Here is a 17,127-nt window from a genome sequence, read left to right on the forward strand (position 1 = left end):
TACTTACTTCACTCTTTCTAAGTGTTTTTATTTTATTTTGTTGTTGTTTTTCTTTTTGGGTCAAACCTGGTGATGCACAGGGGTTACTCCTGGCTCCTGCACTCAGGAATCACTCCTGGCAGTGCTCAGGGCTCAGGGGACCATATGGGATGCTGAGAATCAAACCTGGGTTGGCTGCGTGCAAGGTAAACACCCTACCCGCTGTGCTATCCCTCCAGCTCCTAAATGCTTTTATTTTAAATAACAAAATATGCCCATTTTCTTTCAAATCACAAAACAAATACTTTTTTTCCTTCCCCAATTAAGTTTATTGATCATACAGGCAAAATGCTATCTTTGTCTATTACATTAAACACACAAAAAAATTAACAAAGACTGGTATAATATCAATAGTTACTAAAAAAGCAAGCAATTTACAACTGTCGGCAATTAAGGAAAAATGGAATTGCAGTAACAAAATAGTACATACATAATAAGGCATAATAGTCAATACAACTTTAGTACCTCAGACATTGTTCTGTGATATTAAAATGAATTTTGGAAACTGCAAAGCACATTAGCCAGTCATCAATGATCATGAAAAAAAGAAAACAAATTAGTGCCTATTTACTAGGAATAGTATACATTCAGCACTTTTACTTGACATTGTGTGGTACTGTTAGTCCTTCCAAAGCATCAGAAATCAATATTACATGTGCTTCAAGCTATTTTACAGATCAATAATCTGACGAAGATGCTGTTTTCTAAAACAAAGGTCATTAATGGTTATCTTTACTTGAACTAGTTCACAAGTCTTGGTAAGAATGCTCAATGTGATACTACTGGATCAACAGCGGCATCTAGTGGCTATTACAACTCCAAACAAATATTAAACAAATATAAATACAAGAACATTCATGAAACAAGTGAAATTGTCATGATATATTCTACTGTTGACAAAAGCATATCTTCAATGAATCTCATAAAACTATAAATACATTCTAGAATTTTTTCCTGATTCAGTAATAGTAGAAATTTAGGAATAAAACAACACTGAACTTTGATTCTTTATTTTTAGTCAACAAACCTTTTAAAGATAAATATTCCTTGTAGATTTTTTCTTTTTTTTGTGACTTTTTTAAACCCAAACTGAATCCTTCATGTCTAATTCTGCTTCAAATAAAGTACTATTAATCAGTGTTCTGAAATACTTTATGAACACATGGATTAGAATGCCCCACACCAAATTCAGACTTTACAACATTACACCAAAATGCAAAAATAAGATTCTTTAAGCTGCCAGTCTGTCAATGATGGTCCCACTAATTTTACTCTGGAGATGGTTTAAATGCTTGTAAACAGGAAATAACTAGTTTGTGTAGATTTTCTAAAACACACAGATCACGAAATGAATCATATTACCATCAAAAAGTTGTTTTTTAGGTATGACTGTTACCTATTAATGAAGACATCTGCACATCCTTGCTATTCTGCATAATCTGAGTCAGCCCAAAGCAAGATTTTTTTGCTAGAAATCCTCTCTCTCTCTCTCTCTCTCTCTCTCTCTCTCTCTCTCTCTCTCTCTCTCTCTCTCTCTCTCTCTCTCTCTCTCTCTCTCTCTCTTTTCCCAGTGAGCTGAAACTGCTCTCACTGCCCTTCAAAGGACATGTCTTTGTACTGTTATGAAAGCTTTGTCCTGCACACAAACCTCCGAGCAAATCTACCTTTTATGGACACACCTGAAACGGTTTCTTCTGGACGGACTTGCAGCAATCCTCCAATGCCTCCATATGCATGACATCATTCAACATCACTAAATAACTACATATTCTTCTCTTCTAAATTGAGGATCAATTCCTCTTTCTCTGTAACCTTTTAAGGCTTTGTGGGTGATCAGAGCTAGATGTCAGCCCGGATAAGAGTATGTTAAAACACAGCCTCCTCAAATGAACATATTTAACAAACCCAGCTGATTCAAATACTCGCTACCCAGCCATTTGTCAAGCTAGTGATTAGCTGGGACATTTGTCTAAATGATACTTGTGACCATGAACAGGGCTTTACAGGCCAAGGTCGGACGTGATTATTCACAGGAGTGGCATCTCACAGGCACCATTAAATTGGGGGACCACAAGAAAAAGAAAGGAACCATTTTCATATCACTGAGGAGATTCATGTAAATGCCAGACAGACACGGTTCACATCCACCATATATAAAGTTACTCTTACTGGGAACAATGAGGGCAATTCCTAAGCAAGAAGTAAACACTAAGGTCAAATGAGGTGCTGTAAATGCAAAATTTGTTGTTCTCTCAAGCTTAACCCCTGACCAATGATGCCCTAGTCCTCTGCCCCTGGAGATCTTGACTCCATGCAGATGGGTGTGTGAATAGGGGACACAGGAGTGTAATATGTTTACTAGAGGACAGGAAGCCATAGTGGCACTGGAGGTGGCTAGAGGCTGTATTGTTCTACTGCTCTTCAGAATACAGGACAGACAGACTTCATTCTCCCTTTTCTCTGCTCCCTCTTCCTTTGCGTCCCTTATGTCTGCCTAAGAACAGGAGGCACTGCCACTTCCTGCTGCTATCAAAATCCCTGTGGCATGTAAAAAAGCTGCTGTCTAAATTCCAGGCGGGAAGACTGATCACTGTTCAACACAGCACATCAAGATAGCCTCAAATGAAGAAACCTAAGCCATAATAGTTGGCTACCCAGGTCTGCTCATACTAATAGCCTTTACCCCTAAATCAGTCAGGCCTGGAGCTCGCATGTAGAGTTAAAACTGCTCTGACCCCCGTCAGCCTAGACAGAACCATGGTTTAAGAATGGATTCGTTCAGGCTTGCAAATAAGTCACCAGCTCACAAAAAACTCTTCATTGCCTCTCTTCCCCACATAAGCAACCCAAAGAGTAAAGTAAATTAGATATGTTGTATTTTTTTTTCATGTTTTTAATAGCTGCCCACTGGGCCTGGAAGAGCAGACAAGGAATAGAGCAGAATGGTTGGATGAACTTCCACCACTCGGTCTGTAAAAGCCTAGAAATAATTTGGTCTAGGTCTAAACGCTAATAGCATGTTGCCAAGTCTCTTTCTGAAAAGCATAAAAGCAAAATATCCCATTCCTGCAAGCAAACCAACCACAAAGGTGGTGCCAAGAACTTTCGGGGCCCTTTTCTTGGCCACCCGGAATGCAGTTGGCAGCACTGCAGAGATTAATATGTTGTTGACATGTCCTAAAACCTTGTTAAATGTTTTTCTCTTCAAGACACGCTCATAATAGGTTTCCAAGTTCGGTCGCTTTCCATTTCCCCAGTTTCTCCTCGCAAAGCCCAGGAACTTCAGGCGATGCAAGGTGACAGCAAGCGAGACATCTGCCAGGGTGAAGGACTCTCCGCAGAGCCAAGGCTGACGGCCCTCTTCTGAGCAGAGAAGGAAAGATAAAGAGTGAGGGGCCAACACTGGATTGAGAAACTCACATGCACCATATGTGTGAGAACCCAGATGAAGGCCATGTTCCACATCCCTGACACTCACACTCCGAAAGTAATTTTTTCTAAAAAAAACTGAAGTCCACACAAATGAATCCCAAGGGATGGGAGACTGGGTGACAATTCAGCCTTTTAGGGCCTTAGAACTGGAGCCACTGAGGCTGAAAGCTTATCTTTTTGTTAATGTTCTGAGGTGTTGAGAATCTCCAAACCAGGTTCAGAAGTTAATACATATTTTCTTCTATGAAGAATAACAGGTCAGTCTTAAGAAAATTCATAAAATTCAGTGTTGTGTATGGTTGCTGCTCTCCACGATTTAGTTCAAGTAGAAGAGAATTTCTATGGTGAAATAAGTTTTAGGTAACATGATCTTCAACTCTATTGTTAATTAGAATAGCACAAATGATCTATTTGGCCAGAAGCATAATCAGTGATTACAGGGACTATACATGTGTGCTCAGAGTCAATCTGCAGACTTATGCAGGCTGACCCCCATTTTACAATTTATTTTAGATGAGAGCCTGTGTCCATGTCTAAGGGGAAAGAAATAGAGAGAATATCCAAATTTGTGTTCAGTTATTGAACCAAACCACCTTAAATGTAAATTCTTCAAACAGGATAGTTGTACCTCACCAATCCTCATCTAAATTGTGCCAAAAAATCATTTCCTGGTCATATTTCACAGACCTGAAGACTTATTTACAATTAGACCCCCAAATTAGCTGAATTCAGTATCACTGCTGTTGTCACAAATTATAATTCCCCAGGAGTAACACCAATCACAAATTATGGAATATTTTTGTTGAAATCTAAGAATGTTTTTGTAAATTCTCTGGTGTCCAAGAGAAGGAATAGTGTGTATGAGAACCTACCTGGGGTTTCTTCATTTCTCCTTTGTAACTCAGTTTCAACTTGATCCAAAACCTTCTCCAACTCATCAAGAATTTTCTTCAAGTATTTTACATTGTCATGGTCAAGCAGCTTTGACTAATTAACACAAATAGCTCATATGTTATTTATGCCTATAAAAACTATGTCCAAAAAAGAAGATATATAAACTCTTTCAGAGCTAGAGTTTGCTTATTCTAAACAATGACAGGAAATAGGGTCACTTCGTTAAAGCAAAAGCAAACTTAAGAGAGAACATCCCAGCTGTGAAAATACTCTTACGGCCAGACCCACAGCTCACTGGCAACTCTCATGGGCCAAGTGACCAGAAAAGACAAAGTACAAGAGAGACCCAAAGGTGTCTCGATGTCCAACTCAAAGATGAAACTGTAGAAGCTATAACGGAATGAATAGTCAGAGGAACAACAAGCTTGCAGTGAGCAGAGAGACTAATAGTACAGGATGTGCTGGAAACTCCGGCATTGGGACAGCCCCTCATCCTAACTAAGATAAGATGAAGGAAGATGGCAAGTAGAGGAAGATTTTGGGGGCATTAACATGTGCTACATTTTGATTTTGTGCCATGGGGGAAAAAATCAATGGAAAGAGAAAGGCTGACTATTGCCTACGAAGCAAAGCCTTGCTCTTTAGGGGGCAAACAACTCACTGACCTAGGAAGACCTTAATGTAGTAGGATACCTGAAATTCTGAAATTTACTCTAGATCGGTAGAACATTTTAGAAAATACCTTGCTTTCCACATTTTATAACTTTCACTGGCAACCACCCTGCCCAATGTCTGCTTTTTAAGCAACTGACTTTAGGTTTGAATATCAAATCTAATAAAGAAAATTATTTCTAAAAGCATAGCAGAAGCCAATGGTAACATGTGTACTGCGAACTTACAATATTTAAGAGAAGGTATTTTAGAAATAGTGATACTATACCCATAAAGTACATTTAATATAAACTGCCAGTGCTAATGGGACAATCTGGTTTACTTACTTTAAGACGCTTCTGCTTGGCAATGTAGGCCTCTTGTAAATCTGGGTTTTCTTCAGCGAGCTTCTTGAGTTCAGACTCAGTATTACCAATTTGGCCTGATGATAAAAACAATTTTTAACAGAAATGATGTTCTCCCTTCTATACAAAAAAAAAATTGGAGAAATATTAATGAGAGTACAGGTTCTGGGATTCATGTCCTCTTTGGCCTAGAACTTCACATTTCTGGCCTGTCTGCTCCCTTTCCAAATGAAAGTATCAGAATATTGACTGTGGAGGGTGAGGATTAAATATGAAATATAAAAGTACTTAGAGCAATGCCCAGCATATCAGGTGAATCTATGCTTCAGCTCATCAGCAAACAAGACATTTACAGTTGTACAGTTTATAGAATCTGGTGTTCAGTTTCTTGGTTTTGGTGACCAAGATTGGGTAGAGCTCAGAAGAATAGTCTGTGGAAAATTCAAGAATATAACATGGTTTCAGGGACAACTGAACTGGGACTTGGAAAAACTTGGACCGTCTGGGAGTTCTGAGCAGCTGAGTGCACAGATACCACCTTTCCTTATCTGCTTATAACCTCTGCGCTGAGATTTCATGAACTAATCCAACTCTACTTCTGAATGAGAGGAAAAGAAAGAGTTGTTTATAACTGCTCAGTCTCAGTAATGCACCAATCATTAAATCTAGAAGTAGAACAGTGGTTAAACATCCTGTAGTTTTACCGCCTTTGTAACAAAACAAAATAATGGACCAAATCTGTGCACTCAGCCGCTCAGAAGTCCCAGCAGATCCAAGCTTTTCCAATTCCCAGTTCAATTGTCCCTGAGACCGTGTTATATTCTTGAATTTTCCACAGACTACTCTTCTGAGCTCTACCCAATCTTGGTCACCAAAACCAAGAAACTGAACATCAGATTCTATGAACTGTACAACTGTAAATGTCTTGTTAGCTGATGAGCTGAAGCATAGATTAACTTGATGGGTGCATGGAGTAATTTATAACACAGACTTCCATGAGGCAAACTGAATCTTCCCATTCTTCTCTCAATGACAACAGGATGTGGAAATTCTCAAAAAAAAAAAGCAAATTAAGAGAAACTTAAGACAAATTTCCAGAAATTTACATACTGCGAATCCTCGTTGTTGCGTAAGCTGGGATCATGGAGTCCACAGTTAGCTCAGGATGTAAAATGCAGCCATGTGTATAGGCATCCATCGGCAAAGAGTCCAGCAACTCTCGATAATGCTGGACCCGTGGGTAATACATACTTTCCTTATCAGGCATTAGTCTGGGTGTTTTTTCTAAAATGCACACACAGAGACACACAAATATTGAAGAAAAGGTTACAAATGCGACGTTATTTCCAAAAGCAAAAACAAAACCTCAATCCCCCTCATCATAACATTTTTGACATTACGTTAGGGAATTTTAAAAATTTTATCTCCCTAGCCCAAAACTTCGAGATTTTTAATGATCTGATATGTCAGAGAAGATCCTAAACCATGATCACATTGGATTTCTCTTATTTTCCAACCTTAAAAATTGTGACTTAACGTTCAAGGTCCTGTTAAAAATGCCAACTGCTTTTTGTGGTATTCCTAAACCTCCTACAACTGCCAACATCTGTGTCAGGTAAAACCTCCTCTTCATACACAAAATAACTTTGTACATAGTCTGTTGATGCTTTTGTCATCTGAATTGTTTATATCTTTCTGCCCCTTGAGCCCCTTCAGTAATGAAGGCATCACACAGATTTTAGGGTTTCAGTAAATATTGATTAAGTAAATTAAAGTTCATTATCAGATGATGATCAAGGACACACTTTTCTAGGTTCCAATTTCAATTGGGTTAATGACCCAAAATGACAGACATTGGCAGGTCACTGACCACCTTCATAGAATTCATCAAGAATGCCTAATATTTAACTCTGGAAATATTAGAGTTCTACCTAAATCTTTATTTTCTGGTTAGAGTCTGGACTATGGATTTGGGGGGCATAAATCAAGTACCATTCTCTGTTGTCTTCCCAGAGCCTAATACATATTCATAGTAGGTGATGAATAAATATCAATCAATGGATGAATGAGTAAATGAATGAATATACTTGATCAAGAGCAGTTCTATAATCATTTGGATCCCTGAGATCTAGTTATAGAAAAGCTTTTCCAAAAACTCTCAATTAGATGAGAGTTTATCTAATTAAGATAGTTAGAGGCAGAAACAATAACTGTTTTTCCAGATAGTACAGGGGATAAGGTGCTTACATGATCCTGATTTGATCTGTAACATTGCATATGATCCCCAAAGTACTACCAGGAATGACCCCTGAACAGAACCAGGAGATAAGCCCTGAGCATCATTAAGTGTGACCCAACCCTCCAGTTTTCTAACTCCTATGTCAATGCTCTGTTTTATTATATCATGTAATTTCTTCACAGGGTTTGCTTTCACTAAGGAAGAACAAAGTGAATCACATGACTCAAAGATCAGGACGATAACCCTTCAGAATTACTTTCATTACATAAGATGAATAAAGGTAAACTACATGATTCAAAGGTCAGGGCGACAACACTTGAAATACTGTCATCTCATTTTCAAACTCCTGTCGAAAAATGTCAACAAGTTGGCTTCACACATGACAAGAGCAAGTCTCAAATTTATTCACTTACTTATAAGTTTGTGTTATTACTTTAATTTAAAATCCTTTTAAGTATCACCTGCTTATCCATAAGCATTGACAACTCAAGTTAGTTGTCACAAAATAAGTGTTTTCATCAGAATATCTCCTAAGACCAAACTCATTGAGATAAGAGGGGAGGTTGGCAGTTATTAGTCATCAATCATTGATCCAGTGAGTAAATATCAAATTTCTTCTAGATAGTCCAGTTATGGAGACTGCAATAAAATTACCAAGAGTGAAGCCTCAGTTACTCACTGCACACCCGCAGCAGCTTTAACCAACTAAAGCACAGCTCCTTGCATAGCTCCCTTCATGAGTAGGAGACAGTAAGGAATCTGCAGGACCTTAGTTCTAGAGCCCTTCAGATTGGCCTTTCAAACAAATCACCAGGATTCCAAGAACTACATGATATAGGCCTTTATACGACTGGAGAACCTCTAAGGTTCTTATAACTCTAAATGGGGTTCTTAATTTTTTTATATTATCAATTTCCTCCTAAATGCACAAAAACAAGCATAGGCGTACAAGTGAAATGTAGTATAATAAAGTAGTTACCAAAGTAAATTTAAATTATGAAATACTAAGATAGAAACCTTTTATTCATATACTGCTAATATCTAACAATAGGACTAATACCTACCTAATTTCAAAGTAATGTGATAATCAATGATATTTTAAGAAAATCTGCAATAGGGCATGCTATGAATATAGCTATGATTTCTATTGTTAAAGAAGTTACAGGAATTCTTGACTCATGCCTACCTGGAAACACAAAATTAGCTGGGTTTTTTTATATATATAATTTCAAATCTCCTAAGTTCTATTCATAACTCTCTAAGGGAAACAGTTCTCAAAGTGTGAACTGAGGATCTCGGGTTTCCCAAGATACATCCGTTGAATCCACAAAGTTAACACTTCTGTTATAGTAACACTAAGATATTAATTGCTTTGGCACTCTGATTGTCTTTCTTTGCCAGTTTTCCAAATGCTAAGAACATGGGAAGACTCCATCACTGACATTTTAATGAGAAGTGTGCATTTGGGCACAGGAAAAATTTTCTGCCCCTTGGATTTTTTTTGTGACTGTTCAACATAATGAAAAGTTCATAAAAACATAGCATAAGGATCCAGAGAGATATGAGAGGGATTAAGACACATGTCTTGCATGTGGGTGGCTGACCCTGGTTTGATTCTAAGCAGGACAAGGTTCCCTGAACATCATCAGGTACTGCCCTGGAGGCCTCCTGAGCACCGCCCAAGTGGCCCCAGTAATCCCTGGCACAGCAAGACCTGAATAGCACCACATCCTCAGGGACAGTCACACAGAACCACTATTGGTTGGCCGAGAATCTCTGGAAGCAGCCCTGGGCCTCTTGAGCATCAGTTGGGAGACCCCAAGCCAAACCAAACAAAAAATCAAGTAAGCAAAGGAAAAAAATAATTTACTTAATAATACATGTAGAGAAAATGTACGTGGCAGAAAATATTGAAGAAAAGGAACCAAGAGTATCAAGGAGGGGGATAGGCGATTTCATATAAAAAAAAAGTGGGAGTAGATCTTATATGAAATTTACTCTAGCAACAAAAAGATGCTTTTCTCAGAGAGGGAGGTCATCCTCACTGAAAAGCACACCTCAGAAACATAGACCCCCAGTGACATCTTATAGCCTAGTTCTCCCTCCCAATGAACCTGGCAAGCTACTGAGAGTTTCCTGCCCACATAGGAGAGCCTGGTAAACTCCCTGTGGCATATTCATATGCCAAAACCAGTAACAATGATGGGTCTCATTCCTCTTATCCTGTAAGAGCCTCCAATGAGGCACCATTGAGAAGGACGAGTAAAGAGAGGCTGCTAAAATCTCAGGGCTAAGACAAATGGAGACATTACTGAGACTGCTTGAGAAATTCGATGATCAATGGGATGATGATGATGATGATGATGATGATGATGATGATGATGACATAACTTTAGGTCACAGAGAAGGGGAGCTGTGATTATTTCTTTTGCTTGGGAAAAAGCAAACAGGAAAGAGCTAATCACCACCAGCAGCCACTGCTCCTAACTTAAGTTAATCTGCATTTCTAAGAAAATGTGAACAGCCTCTGCAGGCCTGGGTGGACCTTCAAATTTCCTTGCCTTTGTAATTTATAGGAAAGAGCGGGTTGGAACAGTAAAACAAAGCCTATTTTCCTTTGAGGGAAAAAGGTACCTCAGGCACCATGTCTTCAATTTGTCTCCACTTTAATTTGGAATACAATATAAATATTAAAAGAGGAGGCTCACAAGAATAATTTCAACTGTCCTCAATTTTTAAGACAAAAGTGCCTCTGAGACCCAAAAGTTGAGAAACTGCTTCTCTGGGGATTTAAGCATTTCAGTAAGTGATACAGTGATTCACAGCGTCCCCTTACAATCACTTGTAGGGTTCCTGGCTCGGGCTGGATTTCCAGCACCAGAGACCTAGTAAGTCTCCAGAAGAACATTCCACTTCCTCCCTCGGAAAGTCAAAAGAGAAATAACACCTACTGACTTTCTGGGAAGTTACATAAGGTGAAGAATTTTCTCCTATTCAGAGAGCTTCTGTGATGTAACTAACTCCTAAAACACTAAGGAAGAGAGCCAGACCATAGTAGAGTGGGTAGGGTGTTTGCCTTGCATGTGGCCCACCCTGGTTTGCCAGGCATCTCATATGATTCCCCACATCCACCAGGAGTGTTCCCTGGCACAGAGCCAGGAATAAGTCCTGAATACAGTTGGGAATACAGCTGGTTACTCTCCCCCCCCCCAAAAAAAAAGAAAAAGAAACACTATTGAGGAGTACATGAGATGCCCAACTATCAAGAGTACATGAGATGCTCTTTTTCTTCCAAAATGAGCCACTCACTTTCCTTCTACTTTTTTGAGGGGCTGGACTTTCCAAGTGGTACTCAGGGGTCTTGGGAGCTCCTATCCCATGATACTCGGCCAACCTGGTAGATGGTCCAATGTGAGGGCTCCAGGATGAGATAATGTTCAGATCTTGTGGTGCCCACAGTTACCCCAGCCACCCCCAGTCAGGGCTGCACCCAACAATGCTCCAGGGACCAAGAGGTCTGGGGACCTAGCTGGGCGGGCTGCACACCAGACCTGAACCTTAACTGCAGTCCTCTGGCCCCAGCCCCAGCTCATTTCCTAACTTCAGAGATGCCCTGTCCAGTATCTGGCGTGCCCATGGTGCGCACAGGGGCTCATACCCACAGCCCGACAGTCTTCACAGCCTCTGGAAAGATTTTTGAAAAGCAACTGGAAAGTTCCTTTAAATTGTACAAGGAATCGTCCTTCTCATTTCATCCTATTTTGCTTTCCAATCCTTCTAGGAAAACTGTAGCACTGCCACTGTCATCCCGTTGTTCATCGATTTGCTCGAGCGAGCACCAGTAACATCGCCATTGTGGGACTTGTCCTGACTGTTTTTGGCATATAGAATACGCCACAGTAGCTTGCCAGGCTCTGCCGTGTGGGCGGGATACTCTCGGTAGCTTGCTGGGCTCTCTAAGAGGGACGGAGGAATCCTTAAATATTTAAACAGAAAATCTTTTTTGGTATTCAACTTTACTGGGCAGTGAGAAAACAGCTGAAGGTTAAGGAGACAAGGAGGCAGAGAACCAAGGAACTTCAAAGAAGCCCAGAAAGAAGAGAGTACTGGCCTGGGGGAGAAGGATTGCTATAGGAAAGCAATGAGTGGCCAACTGGAAAAACATACAAGAAAAAAACAAATGAAGAAAGTGACACAAGATTTAACTTCCCAAAAGAACTAGGGACAAGGCAGGTCTTGTATTGCCCCTGAATTTAAGCTTCAAATTAGAAGCAGAGAGGAGTAAAGCAGAGAGATGTGATACACAAGAGGAAGAGGAAAATAAAAGAAGTTGTTTCAAAAGTCAGAAACAATAAAAGCATTTTGCAACATTTTAATGGGGACAAAGAGCTCCAAACAGTCTCAGGTCCCAGTATGGCTGGCTAGAATAACAATGCTGCAGAGCCACTATTAAAGAAAATGACACACAGTTTCCCCAAGAGCAAACTACAAAATCTAGAGGCTTAAAAAGTTATCTCCCATTGTTTACTACTATGTTCTTGTTTCCTACATTCTCCAGTAAGGGCAGAAAGAGGGTACTATATGACCTTGTTTTCAAGAAAGACTCCCCTTTTAGGTTTATTTTAATAACTTCCAGGTCTTCCTGATTAGCTCAAGAAAAATCTATTGAACTTCCCTATGCTGACTTTATATTTTACTTAAAATATGAGATATTTAAATATATTACTTAAAATATCTTTATTTTACTTAAAATATAATGTGCATTAGGCGCGCATATGCTGCCTGAGCCCATGTGCTGCTTGCGCCCACGTGGCCGAGCACATGTGTTGCCCACATCTCCCCTCTTGAGATGTGTACGTTCATGCTTTCGCGTCTAGTGCCAGGATGTGTGTAGAGCTCTCTCCATCCTTGGAGAAGCCCGCATTCTCTCTTGAGCACGTTTCTCCTACTATTTTCCTTTTCCGCTTATCCCTTCCTCCTTCCTTCAAAAACCTATAAATAAAATCTGTTTACTTCCAAAATATATATATATACATATATATAATGTGCATCATAGAGCTAAACAAAATTCTGCCCTTCAAAATGTCAAAGAACAAGCTGTTTAAAAATATAATAATTATAAACAAAGAAGACAAAGGTATGGTTACAAAAGGTATAACCAAAGATATGGTTATAATTCAAGTCATTACTCTGAGACTAGAAAGATCAAGTCTAACCACAGTACAGAAGAATATATGGTGTCTAATTATAGAAATAAGCTATCTACATCTGGGATATTCTGAGAAAAAGCAAATTTATAGTAATATTTTCAATAAATTAACACCTTCAATATTGAATTATCTTTGCTCACTTGGTATTATAATTAAGATAACAGAAATATTTATAATTGGGGCAAAAATGCCACCATCAGTTTGTTGCAATTGTTGAATAAATGTAACATAGAGCTGGCATTGTTACATTTTAATGTCTTCATATGTCTACTGAAAATTGAACAAAATCAGTTTTATAGAAGTTACTTTTTAAAGTCTCTTTTCTTTGCACAGTAATGCTTTTTGAAGATTCATTTCCTTTTTTTTTTTTTTACCATGTATTTGCCCCACATTCAGAAACTCTGCTATTCTGCAATTTCAGTAGCTATACTGGAAAACACATATAGCTCTGAAGCTATCTCTAAGAGGCTTTTACTGTTATATTTAATAAATCTCAATAATTCCATCACTGTCACTGTCATTGTCATCTCGCTGATGAACGATTTGCTCGTGAGGACCCAGTAACGTCTCTATTCATCCTACCCCTGAGATTTTAACAGCCTCTTTTTACTCGGTGCCACATTAGAGGCTCTTCAGGGTCAGGGGAATGAGACCCATCATTGTTACTGTATTTGGCATATGAATACGCCAGAGGGAGCTTGCCAGGCTATCAATAACTCCATAGGATCTTGAAAAATACAAGGCTAAGGGCATGTCATATCTGTGGTCAATCCTGAATCAATTCCTGAATCCACACAATCCTCCAAACATAACCAGGTACATACCTACTGATGGGGTAACTCAGAGTCCCTAACATTGCACCAGCCCAAGCAGTACCACACCTTCAGGCCTATGTATGCCTGAGGCCCAATTTGCTGAGTATCATTGGGACAGGCCTCTGGGTATCCTGAATACTGATTGAGGAACCCCCATAATAATGATAATAGTAATCTTTTAGACAAATGCTTTTCAGTGCTCTGACAACTTCAAAATTAAAGCACTGTAGCACTGTCGTCCCGCTGTTCCTCGATTTGCTCAAGCAGGCACCAGTAAAGTCTCCATTGTGAGACTTGTTGTTACTGTTTTTGGCATACCGAATACGCCATAGGTAGCCTGCCAGGCTCTGCTGTGCGGGTGCGGATGGGATACTCTCTGTAGCTTGTCGGGCTCTCCAAGAGGGACGGAGGAATCGAACCCAGGTTGGCCGCGTGCAAGGCAAATGCCCTACCCACTGTACTATTGCTCCAGTCCAAAATTCAAGTCCTTTAAATATCTGGTACAGCTGAGTTTCAATATATTTTGATAAAATTGTATCCTTAAATTAAAGTTATATTTCCTGATCATGACTTAAATGTGAATCTTTACTGTCATGCTAGAATACATTTAGTATTTGCAGACTACATTCAAATTCCTAAGAATGCTTCATTACTATAAAATCGTGGGACATGATTTTAAGAGAATTCTTATATAAGCACCAGACCTCAATATTCCCTATATGACATCCTTGATTCCAGGTTCCTACTGAATTTTTCAGAAGTAATAAAAAATATATATGTCATGTAGGGCCATATATTATGTGTTTGATAACCCCAGTACAACGGTCAAGGCATTTTTCTTGCATGCGGCCAACCCTGGCTATGTCCTCCACACCACATATGGTCATCCTAGCATCGCCAGAAATGACCCGAGCGAAGAGCCAGATACAAGCCTTGAGCACAAAAGGCAAGTAACGTGGATATTTCTATTATTTTGTAATTATTTCATGTCCACTTTTTATTGCCTTGTGGCAAATTAAAATTCACTGAAGGAGGTTACAAATAGTAAAAGATACAGCTTTAAATAGTGTTTCTATATCCACCTTAATTCATTCACTTTCCCTGTGTTTTTCAGGTTTACTATCATACCTCAGATAGCTTAACCAACTACTATTTTAATGTAGTTATTTTTCATTACATGCCCAGATAGAAAAAAAAGTGTCATATACATGAAAAGAAGTGAGTAAAAGTGAGTTGCAATGAATCACATGCACATATTACAGACAAGTTTGGCATCATTAAGTTTACAGAATGTTGATTACTTAAAAGGACTATAAGTAAACCATATGAATTCCTAAAATGAGAGACAAAATTCAAACTAAACTAAGAAGTAACAGAGACAAAAACCTCAAAACGCACCAACATTCTAATTCTCCCTTGCCTAAGATAAATTCCTCTTTTCCCCTCTTACTGTTTTTGTCCCTCACAACTTACACTATTTCTTAAGTGGGACCATTTGGTAGACTAGAAGAGTATGATGTTCATAAGAACATCTATAATATCAATAATATGCAACTGACTTCAAGACATCTTTAAGAGTTCTGAATTGAATTTCAAAATAAAGTTCCAACATTAAAATTAGGAATATACATAAAATTCTTTTAAAATAGTTACAATGACTTTATATGAAATATATTATTGGCATATTTTTGCGTGCTCATGGAAATGGAAACATTTTTTTATCTAAGCCACCACCATGAAACCAAAAAGGGAAAGGAAGGAAAGAATGGAGAGGAAGGAAGGAGGTAATGAGGGAAGGAAGAGAGGAAGGGAGAGGAGATAGGGGGAAGGAGGGAGGGAAGGACACATATTTTCTTGAAAGGAAAACAAAAAAATCACAAATAGCCTTAACATTACCATCCAGGAAAGTCTGTTCAAGATAATCAATGATCTGAGTGGCCTCACAAATAATGTTTTCACCGTGGATAAGGACAGGCACTTCTCCAGTTGAGTTCAAACGCATAAACCAAGGCTCATTGTGCTCACTCAGGGGCAGACTTACATCATGTTCCTCGCACTTCAATGCCTTTTCAGCAATTACCAAGCGCACCTGGAAGAGTCCGCAATGGTTACTACAACAGCATGTAGGTGTTCAATTAAATGGCATCCCGGGACACAATAAGCTGTTTTTCTGTGATTCCCCCAAACACTTCTATTTGCCATACTCTCTTAAGCTTTCCCTGTTCCTGAAATTAACAAGTGGGGTATAGTCTAGCGTCTTACACATACGAAGTCGAAAAGATGATATCATCATCATCATCATCATCATCACTGTATCACTGTCATCCCGATGCTCATCAATTTGCTGGGGCGGGCACCAGTAACATCTTCATTGTGAGACTTATTACTGATTTTGGCATATCAAATAAGCCACAGATAACTTGCCAGGCTCTGCCTGGCAGGCAGGATACGCTCAGTAGCTTGCCCGGCTCTCCTAGAGAGACGGAGGAATAGAACCCGGGTCAGCCGCATGCAAGGCAAACGCCTTACTTGCTGTGCTATCGCTCCAGTCCAATAATAATAATAATAATAATAATTTAGAAAAATAAGTCCAGTTACATTCATTCTGCAGACAAGTTCCCCATCACCACTTTGGGGGACCCTAAACTTAGTCGGGTCCTCCCAGATTAAAAATAAAAATCGAACCACACAAATGCTAGGCCTTGTGAAAACTGAAAAGAACAGTAAACAAGGCACACTGAAGGAGGGAACTGTGGATTTTGCGTCACTGATCATGGCGCTTCTCCCTGCCTCCCTCCCCACGGCCGCGGGGGACCAGGCCTCCATCCCACATGGCAGAGGTGATGTTTTCCCGCGGCCTTCCGCGAGCGGCGATCCCAGGCAGCTCGGGCGGGCTCCCCGGTGCTCTCCCTCCCTGCTGGGTGCATGCAGCGTCCCCGGGAGGGGAGGGCGCGCGGCCGCCCCGCTGGGCCCCGGGAGGCGGCGGCGCCCGGCCCGGGCTCCTGGGAGCTGTCCCGGTGCTGAAACGCGGCCCGCGGCCCCGGGCCGTCACCTTCTGCGAGCTGAAGGAATGCGTCCAGTGGTAGAGGATGAGCTTCACCTCCGCGTCCGCCTTGTCTGCGCCCCCCGCGGGCGCACCCCCGCTCGGCTCGTCCGGCCTCTGAGCCATCGCGGGGTGCCAGAGCGCGCGTGGGCGTCACCTGCCCGCCCTGCGCCCCGACACAGCAGAGCGTCGTAGGTCTTTCTCCCCCCCACCCCACCCCACCAGCCGCACAGCCTCCCGGAGACCGGAGAGCCGGGTTCGGGGAGGCGAACAGACCACTGGGAAGTGTAGTTTCCGCCGTGGGAAAGCTGGGGCGCGGAGTCCGTCCGAGAGGGTGCGGGGGCGTCTGCCGGGATGCGGAGCCCCGGGAACGCCCCCGCCCCCTCTCCCAGGTGCAGTTAAATCGGTTTCCAGCAAGGCAATCTAAATATGAGCCCTC

At 40.6% G+C, this 17,127-nt stretch overlaps 1 protein-coding gene across 2 annotated transcripts; it reads right to left on the reverse strand.

The window, feature by feature from the left end:
- Positions 1–284: 284 nt before the first annotated feature.
- GDAP1 (ganglioside induced differentiation associated protein 1) lies at positions 285–16,911 on the reverse strand. 2 transcript variants are annotated; one of them, XM_004602382.2, is made up of 6 exons: positions 16,698–16,911; positions 15,542–15,734; positions 6,492–6,665; positions 5,364–5,458; positions 4,344–4,458; positions 285–3,402 (listed from the first exon to the last, which is right to left on the reverse strand). In XM_004602382.2, the coding sequence occupies exons 1-6, from the start codon at positions 16,812–16,814 to the stop codon at positions 3,020–3,022; spliced, it is 1,077 nt and encodes a 358-aa protein (XP_004602439.2). In that variant the 5' UTR covers positions 16,815–16,911; the 3' UTR covers positions 285–3,019. The 2 variants fall into 2 exon arrangements, with proteins under 2 accessions (XP_004602439.2, XP_054982971.1); XM_055126996.1 differs by having other exon boundaries at positions 15,687–15,734; positions 16,698–16,788.
- Between the last annotated feature and the right edge of the window lie 216 nt (positions 16,912–17,127).

The sequence above is a fragment of the Sorex araneus genome, chromosome 2 (genome assembly GCF_027595985.1).
Source record: "Sorex araneus isolate mSorAra2 chromosome 2, mSorAra2.pri, whole genome shotgun sequence".
Classification (NCBI taxonomy): Eukaryota; Metazoa; Chordata; class Mammalia; order Eulipotyphla; family Soricidae; genus Sorex; species Sorex araneus.

Excerpts from the sequence above, each read along its gene's own strand:
- GDAP1 (XM_004602382.2), bottom strand. The coding sequence starts at position 16,814 with ATGGCTCAGAGGCCGGACGAGCCGAGCGGGGGTGCGCCCGCGGGGGGC. Across the intron at positions 15,735-16,697 it reads ATTCCTTCAGCTCGCAGAAG|GTGCGCTTGGTAATTGCTGA; the intron begins GTGACGGCCCGG and ends GGACTCTTCCAG. Across the intron at positions 4,459-5,363 it reads CCAAGCAGAAGCGTCTTAAA|TCAAAGCTGCTTGACCATGA; the intron begins GTAAGTAAACCA and ends TGTGTTAATTAG.